The 20,068-nt window shown below is 40.8% G+C and overlaps 1 protein-coding gene across 1 annotated transcript in view; it reads left to right on the top strand.

Moving 5' to 3' along the window:
* The window catches only part of NIPAL2 (NIPA-like domain containing 2), a 51,571-nt gene that overhangs the window by 9,575 nt on the left and 21,928 nt on the right, over positions 1-20,068 (top strand). Inside the window, exons 2-3 of the mRNA XM_010006519.1 lie at positions 6,802-6,870; positions 9,931-10,102. Coding sequence (XP_010004821.1) covers positions 6,802-6,870; positions 9,931-10,102 — 241 coding nt within the window. The remainder of the gene's footprint in view (positions 1-6,801; positions 6,871-9,930; positions 10,103-20,068) is intronic.

The following is a 20,068-nucleotide window of genomic DNA, read 5'->3' as shown; positions in this document are numbered from 1 at the left end:
GGATATGTTTGTATATAGCCTTAGTGAATATATTGAAATTTACTTTAGTATTTTTCACAATTCATAATCTTTGTTCTCAAGTTGTTTGTTGTTGTGTGGTTTTTTTCATTATGGACATTAATTAATCAGAGTGATGAATATATATAAATAAGATCTCATGAAAATTATTGAAATACAGAGATAGACAGTCCCACTTCTGTAGCTGCTTTATCTTCTCAAGTTCCCACACATTTTTTACAACTTTACCAGGCTCTCCTTCCAGCCTTTGCAGTTTGTCACTTTTCTGGAAAAAGATCCATTTAAATTTTGTGTGGTAATGAAAGGCAAAGTCTAGTAAAGACAAGGATATTCTAATATTCATGAGATAGGGACTATATCGACTGTGCTTTGGACTCCAGGCTGGCAACCTGTGCAAAACCTACAAACATCTTGTCTCCGCACAAATTTATCCTGACTTTATATGTCCTTTTTCTTTTATGTCACAACAAACAGATCAAATACATTTTCATTCCTTGTTCCAACACTGGTAATTTCCCTTTTCCCCTTACTTCGGGTCTCTTCAGTACTTCTTAGAGGCCTGAACCCATATATAAGTATATGAATTGCACTTTAAAACATTTAAACAGGGGACTTTTGTTTATACATCTGTAAAGCACTGAGTACAGCCAGAGCTCTGTGAATAAAAATAGCTATATGATAAGCCTCTCTTAATTCCACATGGTGGCTCATTAAAAATACGTTTTTTTGTTAAGGACTCTGAATTTCCCTTGCTTCAGAGTTAACTTGGAATTGAAAGTTTAGAAGGCATTTATCCCCCTTTTTTAATAAAATCAGCTGAGATGTGACAAAATCCTAATTACTGGAAATTCCGTGTAGTTTTGCAAGCAGTACATGTCATTACATTTCTTGGGAACACCTTTAGATCACAAATAAATTAACAAATGAAGAAAAACAGGATCAACAGTTTAACTGGCCTTGAGTGAGCCAATAACTTACATTTGAAGCTTTTTTTTTCTATTCATCAGTTTTATTTATAGGAATAGAAACTTCCCATAAATAGTGGCCATATACTTTTTAATCAATGCAAATTAAGTTAATCTTTCTAAGTTTTCATCTCACAGGCCTGGCAACTGTAGTTTAATGTGCTGTTGGAGCACATACATGTAACATGGGTAAATTGCATCTCACTGTATAACCAAGTCTCCAATGCGGATTTTCGCCTGCAAGAGATAAGTTTATTAGAATTAGTGCCAAAGACTGAGATCTTAGCCTGGCTTTCATTTACCATAAACAGCTTACTTTACTTTGACAATAAAAAGAAACCTTGCATGTAAAATGCCCTTTTAAAACCCTTACAGATTTTGTGAAAATGTGCAAGGGTAAATAAGCATCAGGATCTGCATGAGTGCTTGAAACAGGACAGCATGCAGAAGTAGGCCATACTGCCCCTCCTTTGTTTTGAGTAACAGTAGGTGGCCACTTGGCTTGGCAAACGGATGCCTCCTTCAAATGGCTGATCCTTCAAACCTCCCCTCCCCACTCCTGGGCTTGTGCAAGAGTCTTAGGCATCTGGGTCGGGGGATGCCAGGTGGGTGCTAAGGATGCCTCACTCCAGATGAATCTGCCACTTCTTGAACTCACTCCCCCTCCTCTACAGGTCACTGTCACCACTGGCAAACTGCACGGGGTCACCATTTTAAAGCCCTTGCTGTGGCTCGTGATTTTTGATGGGCATTTAGTGTTAAACAACCAGAGGTGGCTTATAAAGAGCATATTGCTGATGGGGTGTATTTTGGGAGGGTTATTTCAAATCTTGAACAGTGTCTTACCAGCCTTACAAATAGTTGTTTAAAGGCAAATGAAGCAGTAAGGGAATGAGGAGCTAGAGGAAGGCATTCCTTAAGTCTGCTTAGCCTCCAAGGACAGTATCCATAGATCCACAGCTTCAGTCCGTGGTCTGTCTGCTCTGGGGCTATAAAGGAAGGACTGCAAAAGCAGCAAGTGACTTTCATGGCTTGTTCCAAACCATATTAAGGTGAAGGAAAACAAACTTCCGCAGTGTTTTTTTGCTTTTTGGAAATCTTAAGGGCAGGAAATTTCTGCAACAAGCCTCATGTGTTTGGAAGCACTAGAGAAATGTGTCAGGGTCCAACAAAGTGGCCTGTACGTTCAGACAGATGTTTTGGTGATGAAGGGACTTACATTTTATGCCAAGAGTTTTGAATATTGAAGGCTTTTTTCCTGTAGAGGTCCTTAGTTGAGTGAAGTAGCACCATGGCTCCGAAGTTGTGTCTGCAACTGAATTCCCTCGTGGAGGTTTGTCTCAAGACTTAATTGTAGGAAGCCCTGCAGTGCTGTGGATGATATCACAACTGGATATCACAACTGGAAACTCTGTGTTCAGAGAATATCATGTTTATTACTTACAAAGCTGGCTGTTCCACCAGTCCTCTAGCCTCTAAATGAGGCTGAATGGCAGACACAGCACAAATAATGAAACTTTTTACATTGCAAGATGAGAACGGAAGGGTTGTGATTGCCTTCAAGGCAATACAGCAACACTTTTCATTTGATAGGGTGCTCCGTCTTCAGTTGGAAGACATCCTTCATTCATGCATAGTATGAGATATGGTATCCTATTTTTTCATCTATTGCTTTGAGCACGGCTGTATGTGTTAGCTCATGTGCATTAGAAATTGCCTGCGGACTTAAAATGCACTGATTTGTGAAGTTTTCAGTGCTAATTTCCCTCTTTACTGCATTTTTGTTCCCTGTTGTTTTCTTTCATATTGGCATGTCAGTGTATGAACCTGTACAAGACAGTTTTGCCATGCTATAGCTGCATGCTGTTACTGTACTTTCATCTCATCTCCCTGACTGAATCCATGTGATATTTGACCTCCTTAGAGCATTATACTCTGCTTTGAATCCTTCAGGGTCTGTCCAGCCCTGAGTTTGGAAGTATAGTGCTATCCCCATATTAACCAGAGCTCATTAACACATGTCAGGCTGGAGCAGGCAGTGCAGTATATATGCCAACAGCAATGCTCAGGTGAAACATGTGGCCATTGCAATAAAATGACCCAAGCAATAAGGTTAAATATTGAGCCCAGATTGCCACTACAAATTTGCCTTGATCACAGACACAGTTTTTCCTTCTGTGCAGGCACAGGAGGTTGCTTAAGTGAGGCACAAGGGAGTGTCACCTCAGCAGTTCTGGATGTGTTTGCCAGGGCCTGGGAGACACTCCCAGTCCTGTTGGTCCCTGACCACCTCCAGGGGCTCCCCCACCCTGATCGTGGCCCAGGAACCCCATGTCAACCCCCTGACCTCCAGCGATCAGAGTCATAGAATGGTCTGGGTTGGAAGGGACCTTAAAGAACATCTAGTTACAACCCTCCTGCCAGGGGCAGGGACATCTCCCACTAGATCAGGTTGCTCAAAGCTCCATCTAACCTGCCCTTGAACACTTCCAGGGAGGGGGGGCCATCCACAACTTCCCTGGGTAACCTTCCAGTGTCTCACCACCCTCACAGTAAATAATTTTTTATTAATATCTAATCTCAACCTGCCCTCTTTCAGTTTGAAACATTCCCCCTTTGTCCTATCACTCCAAGCCCCTGTCACAAAGTCCCTCCCCAGTTTTTCTGTAGCCCCTTCAGGCACTGGAAGGTGCTATAGAGTCTCCCCAGAGCCTTCTCTTCTCCAGGGTGAACAGCCCCAACACTCTCAGCCTGTCTTCATAGCAGAAGGTGCTCCAGGCCTTTGATAATCTTGGTGGCCCTTCTGTGGACCCTCCATGTCCTTGTGTTGGGGGCTCCAGAACTGGACACAGCACTCCAAGTGGGGTCTTACGAGAGCAGAGGAAAGGGGCAGAATCTCCTCCCTTGACCTGCTGGCCACACTTCTTTTCATACAGCCCAGGATACAGCTGGCTTTCTGGGCTGCAAGTGCACATGGCTGACTCATGTTGAGCTTTTCATCAACCAATGCAGTGCTGCAGCAGGACTGTTCTCCACCTCCCCACAGCCCTGCCCTGCCCAGCCATGGCTCCTGCTAGCCAGGCCCACCTGCAGTCCCATGTCCCAGCCCAACCTCAGCTGAAGGAAATACTGATGTCAGTGTTTCACAGGGTTATACTGAGGCAGTGGTCACACATGTCTCAGTATTTTCCAGAAAATGAGAAGACTGGGAAGACCCAAGATTTTTCTATGTTTACTGTTCCTGGCAACTTCTGGAAGCTGTAAGAGGATCAACTTCTGGGAGATGGCTCCTGTTCAGACATGGTGTGGTCTTTGTGTTAGAAATTTTATGTGTTCCACAAGGGTATCTGAGCCAAGTTCACAGACATCTGGTGAATTAACCACCATGGTACAAAAGCAGTTGCTGTTCTGGAGAGGACACCAGGCATTGGAAAACTTCCTGCTGGGGTCTCTGTCCATGCAGTGTGTAAAGCTGTGAAAGGGGCATTTGATTCACAGTCTCTCAAGAGAGGTACTCAGGTCATCATCCTATATGTGGATCTAATTTTGCACGTTTTTTAGGTGACAGATGGAACACGTAGCTTCATCCTCTGCCCAAGAGCTGCATTCAAGTTTTATGTCCAGAGCTGGATGGAGAACCTCCTTTGGGCTGGCTTGAGACAAACAGTATTTCCTCTCTGGGATGCTGGTTGCCTCTTGAGTCCTACACAGTGTGAAAGCTGGGAATAAGGAGCTGCAAGGGGTTATCCAGAGATGCAGCCATAAGTGTAGTATGGGCTGCTGAAACAGTAAGAGCCACAGAGAGGTTGGGCTCTCTGCTGGGAGTAGTGTAGATGTAGCACAATTACTTATGTGAAAGCAATAAAATTATGGGATAAATGAGGTGACAGTTTCTGTTTTCTATTCCCTGTTGTCTCCTTTTTCTTAAACCCTTCATGATGAGACTGACAAGGCCACTTCTCCACCCGCTCACATGGGAGAATGCTGTCATTGAAAAAGAATAAATATTTGGGAACAAGAAAACCATTTTGATTTAACTGCTGTTTTATTGAAGCTGTTGTGTGTGCAGGATGATGAGGGGAGTGCAGTAATTCAACTCTGAAGTGGTCAAATTTTGTTCAAGATGAAGACCACCAGCATCAAAGCCTCAGGAAGGAACACCCATCCCATCTGCTCCTGAGAAACCCTGGGTGGGACCGTTTGACAGAATTTCTCCTCACTGTGTCAAGGAGCCTACAAGGCTGCTTGTGTCCCTGTTGCAGTTAGTACCCAATCTCAGCAGAGACATCTGTGCCAAGGTGTGCTGAGATATCTTGTCACACACTCCCCGCTGCCCTAAGTGCGGAGTGTTCCCAGAGCCTGGAAAATACACCATGTGTGAGAGACCAGGGCACACTGCTGGAACATCCACTAAGGGATACTGAGGTGTGGGGGAACAATGCAAGATGTGAAGGACCTCCAGTGGCCAGGCACTAGAGGGTATGGGCAAAACTCTTAAGTAATGTTTCTCATGGGATGCTTCTTGCACACAGGCTGCTCTATTACTGGGGACAGTTGCATTCAGCTGTGTCTCTTAGAAAGAATATAATAATCTATTTGCACTTCACAGTTTTGGGAATGCTTCTTTTTAGTCTGAAAATTATCTAGCCACAAGGATAATGCCTCTTAATTGTAATCTCCTAGGGCTTGTTGAAGCATATATTGCCCCGTTATAAGTGCTGAGGGGCAACAGTCTCTGTGGTTTATAGGCTCTGGTCTGTTCATGGGTGCCCATTGACCTCCTTGGAGAAGAGTCATAAAACTGAGGCTGCGAGCACTGAATTGGCTGCTACTTTACAGCTTGTAAGCAATAGTTACGCTGGGTTACAATACAATGACCTTTATAAAAAACTCACCGATAGTAAGTTTGTCTTCTCTACAAGTTCATGGGGTTTCTCGCAGCACTATAGCAGTGACCTTCAGTGGGTCCTGAATACACTTAGGACAATGTACAAAGTGTTACCACATTTTGCAAGTAGACAGGGAGCTTCACCGTGTACCTGTTTTTCGAGCTTGCAGAAATGGCATCTTTAAATGGCTGCTTTCCAAAATAATGAATCCTGATGGAGTGTTTTCCATTTCTCAGCTGCATAGAAAGTTTGCAAATCTTACTGAAAATTGGACAGGCTGATTAGAAAAGAATTTGATGAAATAACACTGTACATTAATGAAACTGTCAAGAGACCTATGTTCCTGGCTGCCCTGTCAAATAGTGGGTATGTTAACACATAAGATAATTGCATTCCAATAGGAATCGTTCACTTTCTGTTGACTTTTCTTCTGGATTATGTAATAAAACAGGTCCTTTTTTTTTTAAAAAAAAAAAAAAAAAAAAAAAAATTTTGTGTATGATAATTGCATTCCAATAGGAATCGTTCACTTTCTGTTGACTTTTCTTCTGGATTATGTAATAAAACAAGTCCTTTTTTTTTAAAAAAAAAAAAAAAAAAAAAGAACATTTGTGTATAGTGTCCAGCTGAGACCTGTCTAGGGTTTTTGTGTGTGTGAGATTTAAGAAGGTGTTACACTGAAGGACAGCAAAATCATCTCCTGCACTGGGATGCCCTTTCCATTCCCAGTTGTTTACTGCTTAAGCCCCTGTCAACTGTACAGAGTTTTTTTTTTTACCAGTTTACTCAGTGAGGCATGAACTCAGTGACTGAAAAGTGCAATAATTTATTTTTTATTGGTTTATAATCTGTTATCAGGAGAGCACTGCTATATTGTTCTTCTTAAACTAATAAGTATTTTTGTATTTCTTTGTTTTGTGGTCTTGCAGACTCAGCTCTTGGGAGTTTTACTTGCTGCTGCTTCAAATTTTCTGATTAGTGTCTCTTTGAGTATACAGGTATGAAATTATTTCTCTTTATTGTGGGTTGATTGTCTTTAGGAAGTAATTTATGTCATAATTTGTTTTATGGTGATGTTCAAAATGCATATTTTATTGCATTTAATAAACATTCCCTCTCTTTAACTAGTGTCCTGCTGTAGCTGTTGGCAGAATGCTAACTCTCAACCTGTTCTGTGCTGTGATTCCCATATGGAAACAGAATAAAACTCTGTAACTCCTTCTGCTCCTTGTAATGTGGCATAAGGAAATACCAGCTGTGAGCCCTCTGTGGTCCCACTGGATGTCATGTGAATCTGTCTTGGAGTGTCAAAATCTAAAATGGAATTGACCACAAAGTCTTAGGGGCTGCTTAATGGAGCAATTAATGTAATTAAACACATAGAGACATGAAGTTTTATGCAGTATTGGACTTCAAACTGACTTTGACCAATTTAGCTTTTCTCCTGCAATTACAATTAAATAATTAGAGTAAATATTATTTTAAATCAGAAAAGCAATGGGAGTTGCTGACCTTGCAACTATAGCGAAGGGTTGTAAGATGAGATTTATAAAATCCTTTCTGTATTAATAATTAAATACATATTTAGTAGAAAGCTAAATCATTCATTGTATTCTGTATCTTGTAGACTTCATGGTATTTTTAGGTCTTCTAAAAAACATTTTTAAATCACAGAAGACATTGTGAAAGTTGTCTAGAAAAAGTATTTTTGCTAGCTTTTATTTTGTGGGTTGCATATGTCTCACATAAAGCTACTTCTTGCTTTTTCTGTAAAGGATGAAACAGAAAGCTATGGAATGTAAAATCTTCTATTCATAATAACACATTTTATTAATGCTGGAAGGTTCTTCGATGATTCCCTTCTATTTTAAGTATCTCTAGTTGGAGAATCACATAGAAGGAAATCTGTTTAGCCAGAGATGGCAGGCAGGTTGATATGACTGCTGCCTCTCCAATATGAGTTCCAACCTGCTGATGGTGACAATACTAGGACACACTCTGTTTCAGTGAAAAAACTCTTGTTGGTCAAGTGAAAATTCAGTCTAGCCCATAATAACGAGGTTGTTCTGACTTCATCTCTTCTGTCTGCAGTGAGTGCCAAAGTGGATGCTTTGCCAGGGGATGTTCTGAGGAATGCAGACACACTACTGTTGACTTGTAATCATTAACACCAGTTACTGGATTTGAGCTTTTTAAAATGCTGTTTAGGAAAACCCTATAGCTCTGCATTGCCATTTGACAGTTTCAACTGGAATTTTTATTTATCTGCTAAAATAGTTTTTTCTCCATTTAGTGACAGTATCTTATATGTATGAATAATTATTTTCCCTAAATATCAGTGTTTATTTTCACTCTCCTATTAAATGGACAGGACATACAGTCATTCTCCTTCTCATCCATCTGGCTAGTTGTCAGATAAGGAATAACCCACTATTTGCAATGTATTTCAGCTGGGTTATAAACGACATCCACCTAAATACAACCCATACAGATTTCTATGCGAAGAAGCAGATATCTGGAGAAAGAAGCTGTAGGGGAGGCACTGAGCTCACTGAGCTCAACTTCCCGTATTTGTCACACATCTTTTCCAGCACACTGTGCCCTCAAGAGTTATTCCTACAATAATGTGGGGAGAAACAAGCTCAGGATTCAGTTTAGAACTTGTTTTATTTGGTTTTCAGCAGAAACTTTGATCCTTGATTTCACAATATTTTGTAATACCCATTTCTCTTTTGGACTTATGTAGTTTTATTTTTTTTTTATAAAAATGAAATGTGCAAAATCCTGCATGTTACAATGAATTGTTGGTTCATGGTTTAGGGAAGTTTGATTTTCATATGGCCCCTCTCAGCTTGGAGGGGTAAACTTCTTCCTAGAATTTCATCCCCTCAACATGTTCCACAACATGAAACTGCAATAATCTGCTGTATCCCCTCAACAAGAGGGACAACTGAGATTATGGTGTTTCACAGACCTTACTGTTCAGCCCATACTCTGTAGCAGAGCCTATAAAGTAGACTGGGAGTATGAGGAAAATTAATTACAGCTTCCCTGGGGCTCTGCAGGGGCACTTCCAAATCCACTAAGTGGTGGAGAAAAAAATGTATTTTTCAACCTCTCATACTACAGTTGCTCTAACATTTGGTTTCCAACATTTTTGACCCATTTGCCTGTACAGAGAGGCTGGTGAGGAAACTGAGAAAGTAAACACTAGTCAGCAGAACTAATGTGGTAAATATTGCAACCTTCCCAATCATGACTCCTTCCTGATGGAGACTGCCCAGACTCAGTTTCAGAATCCAATAAAATCAAACTCAAATTATCTTGTTAAATGCAGGTTCTTGCTGTACAGCCAGAGAGAAAACAATTGTAACATGTGTCAGTGACAGTTTCTCTATGTCAGAAGAATTGTTGAAGTATTACTTGAGTATATGTTGTACCTGTTGACACAGGTATAGCTCATTTTCCTTCTGAAAATAATGCTTTACCTGAGATGATATTCTGAGATCAAACAAGACATTGTGGCTAAATCCTAAATTCTACCTAGTTAATTTAGAGTCCTCCCCACATCAGGTGTGATTTTCATTTTGAAATTGTATTTCTGGCAAGGATACGTACCATGGAGCAGGAACACCATGTTTTCTGGTCTCCTTCTCCCAGTTTATTGCCACAGTTCTGATTCTGCTGCATCTCCTGCCTTTGAGTGTTTACAGATTCAGGGCATGACTGCCAAGCTTTGTTTGGAGAGAAGAACAGGAGCATGCAGTGATAGCTGGGAAACAGTGCCTAGTATTCGCTTAGTATTTTTCAGGTTATTCAGAGATCTAATTTTTCAGTCATTTCTACCAGAGCTAGAGAAGGCACGTCTGAAGCAGCACTGAATCAACACAAAGCAGTGTGTCTGCAAAAAGAACCTGAAAGGCATGTTTAAAAAAAATGACCTTGACACACCTGGAATTTGAAGTTGACAGCCCCCTTAATTATTCCACTTTTGTCAGACATAGGAACACAATGGAAGTCTTTCTTTTCATGCCTGTTCCTAATAATTAATTTTCTAGAAATGCGCTCATCTCCGACTGGCTTGCCAAGCAGAGCCAAAGCCCTACTACACGAGCAAGCTGTGGTGGTTTGGAATTACCCTTCTGGGCCTTGGAGAGGCGGGCAATTTCACAGCCTATGGATTTGCCCCCATTGACATTGTCGCTCCACTGGGATGTGTGTCTGTCATAGGTGAGATGGTTTCCTGTTTCTTGCTGGGGTACACACGTGAGTTGAACGTTTGTGGGTAGGGGAACAATGCTGCAGGAACTGCAGCAGGAACATGGGGGGGAAGGGCATGCTAATGTTGTGGTTTGAAAATAAGTTCTTTATACAATCACATGAGCATGCCAGTTTAAAGAAAACCCTCTGTTAACTCAGAGACTCTTCTAGTATCTTTCTCCTTTTTTCCATGGTGGCCTCTGGTCAGTCTGTGCTTTGCTAATCCTTGCCAGTCAATCACCCCATGCTGTGCCAGCATTGTTGACTCTGCACAAGCCCCTGAAGCTGGGGGCTCGTGTCCTGCTTACCACATAGAGCTGTGCCCTGATCCTCAGCATCTACAGTGTGTTTCCTGTGTTACCATCACACCAGGTGGTTTCTGCTGCCTGCCCCTTCCATTCATGTTGGGCAAACCTGCTTGGCTCTCTGCCCCCCATTGCTGGCAGATGCACCTCAAGGTCTCCATGGTGGCAGGGGTTGGCCTGGCCTGCACTGGAGTCATCTCTGCAGAATTACATTCTTAGTAAACCCTCAGCAATTGTTCTGTCATTTTATCATTATCTTCCCATTCACCCAGAATTTTAGGAACCTGAACAAAGAATCTGTTCTGCTGCTTCTGGTAGCTGTGTGTAGCCAAAAGGACCTGAACATTTCCTGAAATGTTTAGTTTGTTTATGGACGTTATTGAAGTTGCTCATTTGTTCCTTCATGTGCAGATTAACTGGACTCTAGCAAAGTCCTATCCTTAGGACTCATTTGATGTGATTTTGCTCTTTATTTCTGTTTTTTGCTATTAAGGTCTTTAGAGGACTAGCTCAGGTATTATTTGATAAAGAAACATAAATTTTAAAATACTTTATATTGTGCTAATGTAAAGCAGACTGGACTGGGGAATAATGTCCAGAAGCTGTGAATAAAAGAATTCAGGGTGCAACTGTGTCCCTTAATCAAGTCACTTCATATCCACAGCTGAAACATGCAGGACTGAAGTATGACCTCCAGCATATGCTGGAGCTTATTTGCTGCTATTGACGAGTGATAACATCTTATGGTCTGTCTGTAGCTACCAGTTTCATGCTTGGAAGTGACACTGCAGTGAGCATTTCTACAAGGTAGAAAAGATGAATTATCTTCCTGGCGGAGTCCTGGCTGTAGTGGAAGGAGGCAGCCAGCCACACGTGGGTGCAATTTAGCAAAGAGATAATGGGGGAAGGAAACTGCAGACAATTTACTGTAACCTTTAATGTCAAACTGTTTCAGAATTTGGGAAAATGAGATATAAAGGCACTGTGTTTTACCATCACAGGAAAGATTGCTCAAAGAAAAGAGTGAGATATTACCTGAGACGAAAACATAAATTAACATCTCACAGTGGAATTTTGGTGACATTACTTATATTTTTAACAATTGCAGACATATCCAGGTGTCTCTGAACATCAGGGGACATTGACCAACCTAATTTGTTGCCCAAACTTAACAAAATGCAAATACAGAAAACTAGAAAGAAGGAATTAAAAGTAGTGGCAAGGGGAAAATGTCCATTGGTTATTAAACCGCTACAAAGAAGAGTTCACATTTAGGGTCAATTTTTGTTTTGGCAGTTTGCTTCTTTACCTTTGCAATATGGGAGGAAATGTTGTGTCTGTTTCCTCCATTCTCCATTTCCCCTTACTTATAACAAATACCAGTAAATAATTTTCCTAACTTTTATATCTTATCAAAATTCTCATACACATTTTTTTTTAATAAACTGACCCAAAATGCTTATCCTGGAAGACCCCATAAGGCATTTTAATATCTTATTTTCCATTCTCATATATCAGCTGACAGTATTCATTTCATAGCCCAAACAATAGAGATATCTGAAATTTTATTTAGTCTAGCAAGCATTCCCTTAAGGAAAAGAAAGTAAAAATGGTGCAGACAGCCAATTACAGGAATAACTTCCCAGTAACACTTCCTACCACTAGATATTTTCCTGTCTTCTGCAATTAGAGCCAGAGAGCCAGTGCATCCTTAAATTTTAGAAGAGTTTGTCATTTAGAGTCATGACAAATTGACCAAAGACACAAGCACATCATCTGCTATCACAGTTAGGCAGCAGGTCTTCCAGTGTAAAAGATCAAGAAATATTTTTCTTATTAAATTGTGACCTATTTTAGGTGGTGGAGGATGGACTTTGTACAGTCCAGACAGCAGTTGTTTTGAGGTATTGTTGAATGTGTGTCCTTTTGTACATTCATTCTTAAAATGAAGAAATTAAGCACTTAATAACAAACTCCAGATGTATATCTGACCTTATGTCCACCCACCCTTCTTTTTTTCCAAATGTGTTGTCAGCACATCCTACATGGTAAGAGCTTGCTTTCACTGACATTAGATGCTCAGCACCTATGGTGTAATAGGAGGAAATGTGCTTTGCAGTGTGTACAGTAATCTAGAGGACTCCCTGAAGGTCTCCATCATTCTGGGTCAGCATAGAAAGTGTCTTTTGCTTGGGAACCAGGATTTTAAAGGAGGATAAGGCTCCAGAATTGTGTCTCTGCCCAGATCAAATTTAAACTATACCCATCATATATCTTCAGACCTCTGAGACAGGAGGCATTCTAGGTCTTAAAATAGATGGAGCCACCATCTATTGCCCTCTGCCACCACAATTAACTGCATCCAACTGAATTTTGCACTTAACCCAGTACCAGTTAAATAGTGAAAAGTTTATGCCTCATTCTATTGAGCTGGGTGCTTCTGATGGCTTTTTTGGAAAGAATTCAGCACCACAGACCATGAATTGGCATGACACCAGTGGATATTTTTTCTTGAAATTAAGCTACAAAGACTATGTTTTCCTTCTTACACAGTGGAAGTATTTCTGTGTGTGGTTGCAGTGATGCAAGCTCTACATCTGTTCAGGGCTTTAAATAGTCTGAAAAGACAGCAGTTGTTTTCTTCAAGAGGAGAATTTGGTAAAATTTTCATTTAAAAATGGAGGAGTCATACATGTTTGATGTGATAATTATAAAGCTTTTTATACTTAAAAATTAAAAATCATGTTTTACATGTAGCTTGGGTTATTTTAGGCTGCTGTGGTTTTTAGTTCATTGTCTTGTTTTCGCCTGCAGAAATAACTTGTGTGAGGTGGGAATGAGGAGAGGCCAGTGCTATCAGAAACTGTTTCTTCTGCAGTTTTCTTCATTCTGTAGAGAGTTGTTTTACACTTAACTCACTTAGACTGACATTGTTGAGAGCACTTTGCGTTTTTTTGTGCTGTTTTTAAATAGCTGTGGGGCAAGAAATTGCTGTAGGCTTTGAAAATTTATATCCCTAGTGGTGCTTTAGGAAAAAGGTTCTCATAGAAATGGAGTTCTCCCACTCACTGTAAGCTAACATCTTTGTGGCCCAAGAACTTGGGATTTTGAGAACTCTGTTACTTATGAGAACTGGGACACATTTACCAGGCTACTATTTAAAATACTTTATTTTTACTTGTCTAGAAGATGCAACAAAAGGATTTTCAGGGTTCTTCCTCCTGTTTCCAGTGTGTATGTCCTATGATATAGTTTTCAGAATTAAGTTCACCTTAATGGTCTCTCTTTTGCGCAATTCCTCCAATATTTGTCTAGCTGATTTATTAGGATATTGGCATTAAAGATGGGGAAAAATGTTTCATGTTTTGTCTACCACTTTTCCAGTACGAACACTTAATGTTAGAAGTGTTACATGCTCAGTGTGCAGGATAGCTATCAAGCAGTCATGCACCAACTGACTAAATTCTGTAATGTCTTACTTTGTATTCAGTGCACCATTAATATCTATCATATAAAGTAAGAATAGGTTTGAGTAATCAATTAACTGTGATACATTTGTTCCCAGATGTCTTGGGCAGTTTTGCTGTTTAACTGGCTATGCATACAGGTACTCTTTAAGTTTCTCCAAATTTTTGTTAATCCTCTCTGACACAGAGCTCTGGCCCTGAAGGAGACCCAGGTCCCACCAGGTATCAATACATCCGTTCTCCTCATACCTGAAACGTCTCCCCTGTCTACTCCAAAGTGGTTCACAGTAGGACAGCAGACTGGTTTTCCTCAAGTTCCTGCCTTCCCATTGAGCAAGACAGTATATGAGATGTAGGCAGGACAAGGTGGAGAAGGTTTTAAGCTAATAGTCTTGGGGCAGGGGATTGTCAGTCATGAATTGTCTATGTGCAGACTCCACCATGGAGACAGTGCTACAAGCACACAAAACCAGCTGTGATTTATCTATGATTTATCACACCTGCAGAGTACACATGGACCTGCTTGTCTTTGTGCTTTACAGTACATGGGCATTAGAGACAGTCTGTCCTTCTGTCCTCTCCAGTAGCCCTTCGTATAGCAGAGAGATATTTTAATCTGCTACAAGGCTGTGAGCACAGCTCCTTTCTCCAAACCAGCTCCTTTCATTTTCAATGTGCTTAATAAAAATGCTTGGACACTTTTAAAAATAATGTTTTTCACACCATCCTTCAGCTAAAACACATTCCTCTCATGACCAGCAATCTCATCAGTTCAGCTTTTTTTTCTTATCCCACTCTTAGTGGATGCACTGTGGAAATACTTATACTTGCCCAGAAGAGCAGCTCCCCATTCTCTGCTACCTTAACCTCCTGCTTATTTGAACTGCAGTGATCAAGTATCCTACTTGCCTTATCATCTCTCCATATCATAGAATCATAGTATGGTTTGAGTTGGAAAAGATCATCTAGATGCAACCCCCCAAAGGACACCTCCAGGTCCATCACTATATCAGGATGCTTAGAGCTCCATACATAATCTGGCCTTGAACACTTCCAGGGTGGGGGCATTCACAACCTCTCTGGGCAACCTGTTCCAGTGTCTCACCACCCTCACACTAAATAATTTCTTCCTAATATGTGATCTAAATCTGCCCTCTTCCAGTTTTAATCCATTGCCCCTTGTCATCTCACTACAAGCCCCTGTAAAAAGTCCCTCCCCAGCTTTTCTGTAGGCCCTCTTCAGCTACTTGAGATCCTCCTGTCTGTGTGGCAGACTGAAATAGCTTAAATTTGGGGTTGGATTAAACCACCTCCAAATGCTTCTGCACTGGGATAGTCCTGAATCTCTTCAGCTTGGGAGGTAGATTGAGGGTTTATTAAAAAAGCATACTTCAGGGTCACATCTTAAAATGTGACCAGCAGCAACTGCATCCTGACAGCTTGAGCACTGCTCAACAGGTTTAGGTGCGAAATCAACTGGGTGAGCTTAAATTGCTCCATTAGATGGAGACAGACTCTTCAGTTGCATAAACCAGCGTAAAAGCTTGGTTCCAAAGTGAAACATTTCTCTTGTTGCACCAACTGGGAGAGGTGCAAACATTAATCTTTGGATCATAGCTAGTACTCCACCTTTGGTACTTCATCCAGACCACCTGTGAAATAGGTACAAAAGTATTCTGTAAAATTAGTGGTTTTAAATGCCTTTACCTGACTGAATCACTTAAGCTTAACAGAACAAGCCTTTGAGGCAAATATTAATTTTGTGGTTTCACTGGAAAACCGTTGGACAAGGCAGAAGCAGCAAAAGCAGTCTGTGTGTTTAAGAGGAGAGTACTAATCTATTTAAAATAATACATAAAGCTCATAAGAACTGAAAAGAGGAAAAGGAAGGATATACTAATATTCAAAATTACCAACAGCTACGAAAATAGTTATTTAGTGTAAGACCTGACAATAAAAATAGAGGTAAAAAGATGAGGTTCATAAATACCCTCAGTACCAGGAAAGCAACATAATAATGAAATATAGTTATTTTTTAAATAGTTTTTGAGTAGGAAAAATAGGTTTTGGACACTCCTTCCTTTGAGACTTTTAAGGGTGGATTGGACAGAATTCAGGAAATACACTCTACAGAGAAGTATCTATTTTCTGTCTTAAACTTCTGTTGTATACTATGCATTTCTTAAAGAAACAAACAATAAACAATCCTAACTGCAGCGTTCATGTCTAGGAGGCAGAGGAGTTGTTTTGTGAGGTGGATTATCACCATTCAGTGTCTGCCAGTCACAGGACCCACATATCACACTACTCTTTATTTCTATTTGTGCTAGAGAAAACCTACACATGGAGATAATTGCACAGTAGCACTCTCCTAGGAGAATCAGCATCCAACTAAGCTGTAGGTAGCACCATTGCAGCCCTCTCTTAAGGGTCTTAAATGCATATAAGGCAGAAAATTGACATCTTCTAAAATTTTTTTGACTTTAAATCAAAATTCATGTGCTGCAGGGAAGATATATTCATTCAATATTGCAAATATGTGTTTGTTCAATTATCAATACAAACCAGACTGTTTTGTGCTGTTGTATGAGAAGATAAGGTTGTTTCAACATAACAGTTAAGCTCCTGAACAAACTCTTTTTTCCCATTTTCTACCCTATAGTTTTTATTTATCATGATTTTGATGTAGTGCCATCATAATACTTCTTCATTTGAAATGATGACTCTATGTTCCCAGATTGAAGACTTTCATGAGCCTTCGGAAAGGCTCTGTCATATAGACACAGATATTTTACAACACCTATTGACTTCTCAGTTTGTGGATATTAATACAAGTATGATGCAATCAAGGCATGGAATGACCTCCAGGATTTCATTAGAATGTATTTGTTCTATAATGTTCAACTCTTAACCAATCATCTCCTAGATTTTCTGTGCCTCTTTTGACTTAGCAGGCTATCTGCTAGTGGGAGTAGGATCTGTGCCCAGTTTTGAAAGTTCTACCATAATAATTAGCTTAAAAGCTACAAATGATCCACCCCAAAGAATACAAATCTTCTCAGACAACCAAGGCTGAAGTCTTTACTCCAATGACTTACAGGCTGACAATTTGGGCTTAGAGCTGTGCGTGCGTCATGTTGCTAAAACCGGTGGTTCAAAAGCAGTGAGGCTTCAGAATAATGATAAATTGCTTGTTTTGCTGCCAAGCTGTTGCCAGCTTATACTGACACGATTTTTTGTCTGCATTTCTGTATTGTTGTATTCTATTGCTGACAAATTAAAAAAAAAAATAAATCAGAGACTATTCCTCCCTCTGACACAGATCTCAGTCTCTGTAACTGCCTGTAGCTTTTTTTAAAAAAAACAAACAGGCAAACAAATGAACAGTTGGAAAGACACAGCAATTGCTCAAGCTCCTGAGTCTGTTCATCCGCAGAGTTGAACATAATGCTCAGGGCTTTATTTCCCACATCAGTATGATGATGTAGGAGGACGAGGCATACAGCTTCTGTGGCAGAGGTGGAATAAGAGGATCCTGGTGTGGGAAAGGGAAAATTTGGTGGGGTAGTATGAAGTTAGACTCATGCTGTAGTGATGGGTGAAATCATGGTGAAAGGAAAGCTGGTTAGGAGGAAAGCACAAAGGTGTAACATTGCTGGTGTTGAGGAGGAGAAGTGGGAAGACAGAAGACACCTGGCCTGTGATGTAATGGATGATGAGGAGAAATGGAGCACAGGAGTTTAGGCACAGCTTCTTTTTAGGAACAGAATCTGGGGCACAATAAGGGATTTAACTCATTTATGTAGGCGGCTTAGCTGTGCCCTCTGGATGCCCACTTACTCTTCTGCCAATGGGTCACAAAGTCCTAGAATAACTCAGATTGGAAGGGACTGCAGGAGGTCCCTCACCAAACCTCCTGCTCACAGCAGGTTAAGGTTGAAGGCCACCAGGGAAAAAGGAAATGGTGGGGGAATGTGCTGGCCATCTAGTATATTTTCTCTACGCTGTCTTTTCTGGAGGAGTTAATGTCTTATGTGGCTAAATGGACCTGATACTGTGAGCCGGAGCTCAAAGGAGTTAAGGAAGGGGGGCAGAGCAGCTGTGAGGGCTGTGCATTTCTCACTGGGCTCCTGGGGTGCATGTCAGTGCCTGACGTTTGTCTTGCTGGCCAGGGAAAGCTGAAAAGCCAGCAGAAGGCAAAGCAAATGAAGGCCAGCCCCCACTGCTGGGGCTCATAGGCTTCCTTCATACCCATCCTCCTCTGGCCCCTCATTTCTAGTGAGCCACTGTCTGCATCAAGACAATCTGCCCTTGGTTTCTTTAATTTAACCTGGTTCAAACTCACCCTTCAAACTGAAGAACATAAAAGACTATTTAAAAGTCAAACATAAGGAGCTTGTAACCCCCCAAAATTACAAAAATTTTTAAAATATTAAATATTGTGTTAGGCTGTCTGTAATAACAAGGCACTCTCTTGACTGTGATACCCTGTCTTGCTTAAAATTCAGCCCTGAAGGTAATGACTAGAGTGTATCAAGCTGCTGATTGGACATGTGTGTCCTCTGGCATCTCCTCAGATTTATGTAACTGTTCTCTGCTTCTTTGCTTAGGTTTATCCCATTTGCTTTTCTTCTTGACTAGGATGCATATGAAGTGTTGGTGGCTTATCCACAGGGACAGCTGTCTTTCATGTTCACAGTCTCTCCTGGGTCTCACTCTCTTGACCTTTGTGTTGCACCTCCTCTCCTACTTCAGATTTTCCTCCAATCCCAGGTGACCTAATATATATTCTTAAAACCTCTCCCATTTTTAGATTCCTCTACATATCACACATCATAAAGAACATTAATTATACAGACTTTCTGTTGAGCTCTTGTGCATTACCAGCTATCTCTGGAGAAGGAGTTTGCCACATTTGAATGCATTATTAAAGCGGATGACAGGCTGTGTGACAAGTTTGATTATGTGGATGCATTCCAGTGCCTCCCTGTGCCCACTGCCAGCCTCTGAGACTGTGAATTCCCCAAGCTGCAATTTTTCATTTCCTAGGCAGTAAAATTTTGGGCATCACTCCTTTCACTCCAAATTGGATGCCAACACTGGAATGGAACCCTAAATTGTATTTACTAGATCTCCACTCAATGCAGAGAGACCAGACAAGGGAGTAAAAAAAACAAACAAAAACTCACTAAAACTCATTAAACAACAGGTCTTTGCTGTTACTGTGACTGCCTAGGTGGGTGGGATGAGGTGCGGGGTTGGGGAGAACTGTGACAGCAGGGAGACAGCAGTAATTAATTCCTGCTCTATCTTGTGTTGCTTGCCACTTCTTTCCTGGTTTTTGTCCTCTCTCTTTTCTAAACCTAGGTAGCTCTTTTATTACCCATGTTGCCTGGATACCAGTGTCTTCTCCAGCAAAGTTGTCACTGAAATGTTGAATAAAGAAAATCATGTAAGGTAACTTACTTTCAGTGAGACATTTTCAATTGAAGATTCTTTTATTGCACTTACTCGTTTGCATAGATCTGCATCACTCTTCATATCATTTACATTTATGGCTCCTGCTATATCTGATTTTCTCCTGACTGGATAACACAGACATAATGATGAATTCCAGTTCTCTTTTTAATTCTTGGTATGAAGCTCTCTAGGTTTATCTAGAGTACATCTACTAGCTAACTGCAAATTAAATTTTCCATCAGAACAATAGAGATAATGAGGCAAAGATGGTTGCAAAAAGGTTGAATTGTTATTTTAAGAATAAACCAAGAATTTCACGCTGCAGGCAGGAACAGATCTCTCATAACAGCATCCTGCGATTTAGGTTCAATGTGCCCCTTCACTGTCCCTCCTAGGCAGAGTCTTTCTTTGAAGTTTCTAAAATAACAACTTTACCAATGTACCTCTCCCAAAGGCCTTTCCTCATATCTTTTTCATAGGAGCTATTCAGCCTCTTCTGCTTCTCCTTGGAGGTAGATGCCCTTACGTTGGGTGCTGAAATAGAACCATCTCTCACAGGTGCCCGACAGTCTAATTCAGCTAAAGTCCAAGCTCCTTCCACCCTGTCTAGCACATATCCACACTGAGCTGCTTACCAGAAACCCTGGCCTGATCACTACTGCTGCTCACCCACCACCCACTGCTGCCCTTCCAGGAGGGGCAGG

The sequence above is a fragment of the Chaetura pelagica genome, unplaced genomic scaffold, assembly GCF_000747805.2.
Source record: "Chaetura pelagica isolate M959 unplaced genomic scaffold, ChaPel_1.0 scaffold76, whole genome shotgun sequence".
In the NCBI taxonomy this organism is placed as follows: Eukaryota; Metazoa; Chordata; class Aves; order Apodiformes; family Apodidae; genus Chaetura; species Chaetura pelagica.
The sequence above is the reverse complement of the archived record's forward strand: the minus strand, read 5'-3'. Positions and strand labels throughout refer to the sequence as shown.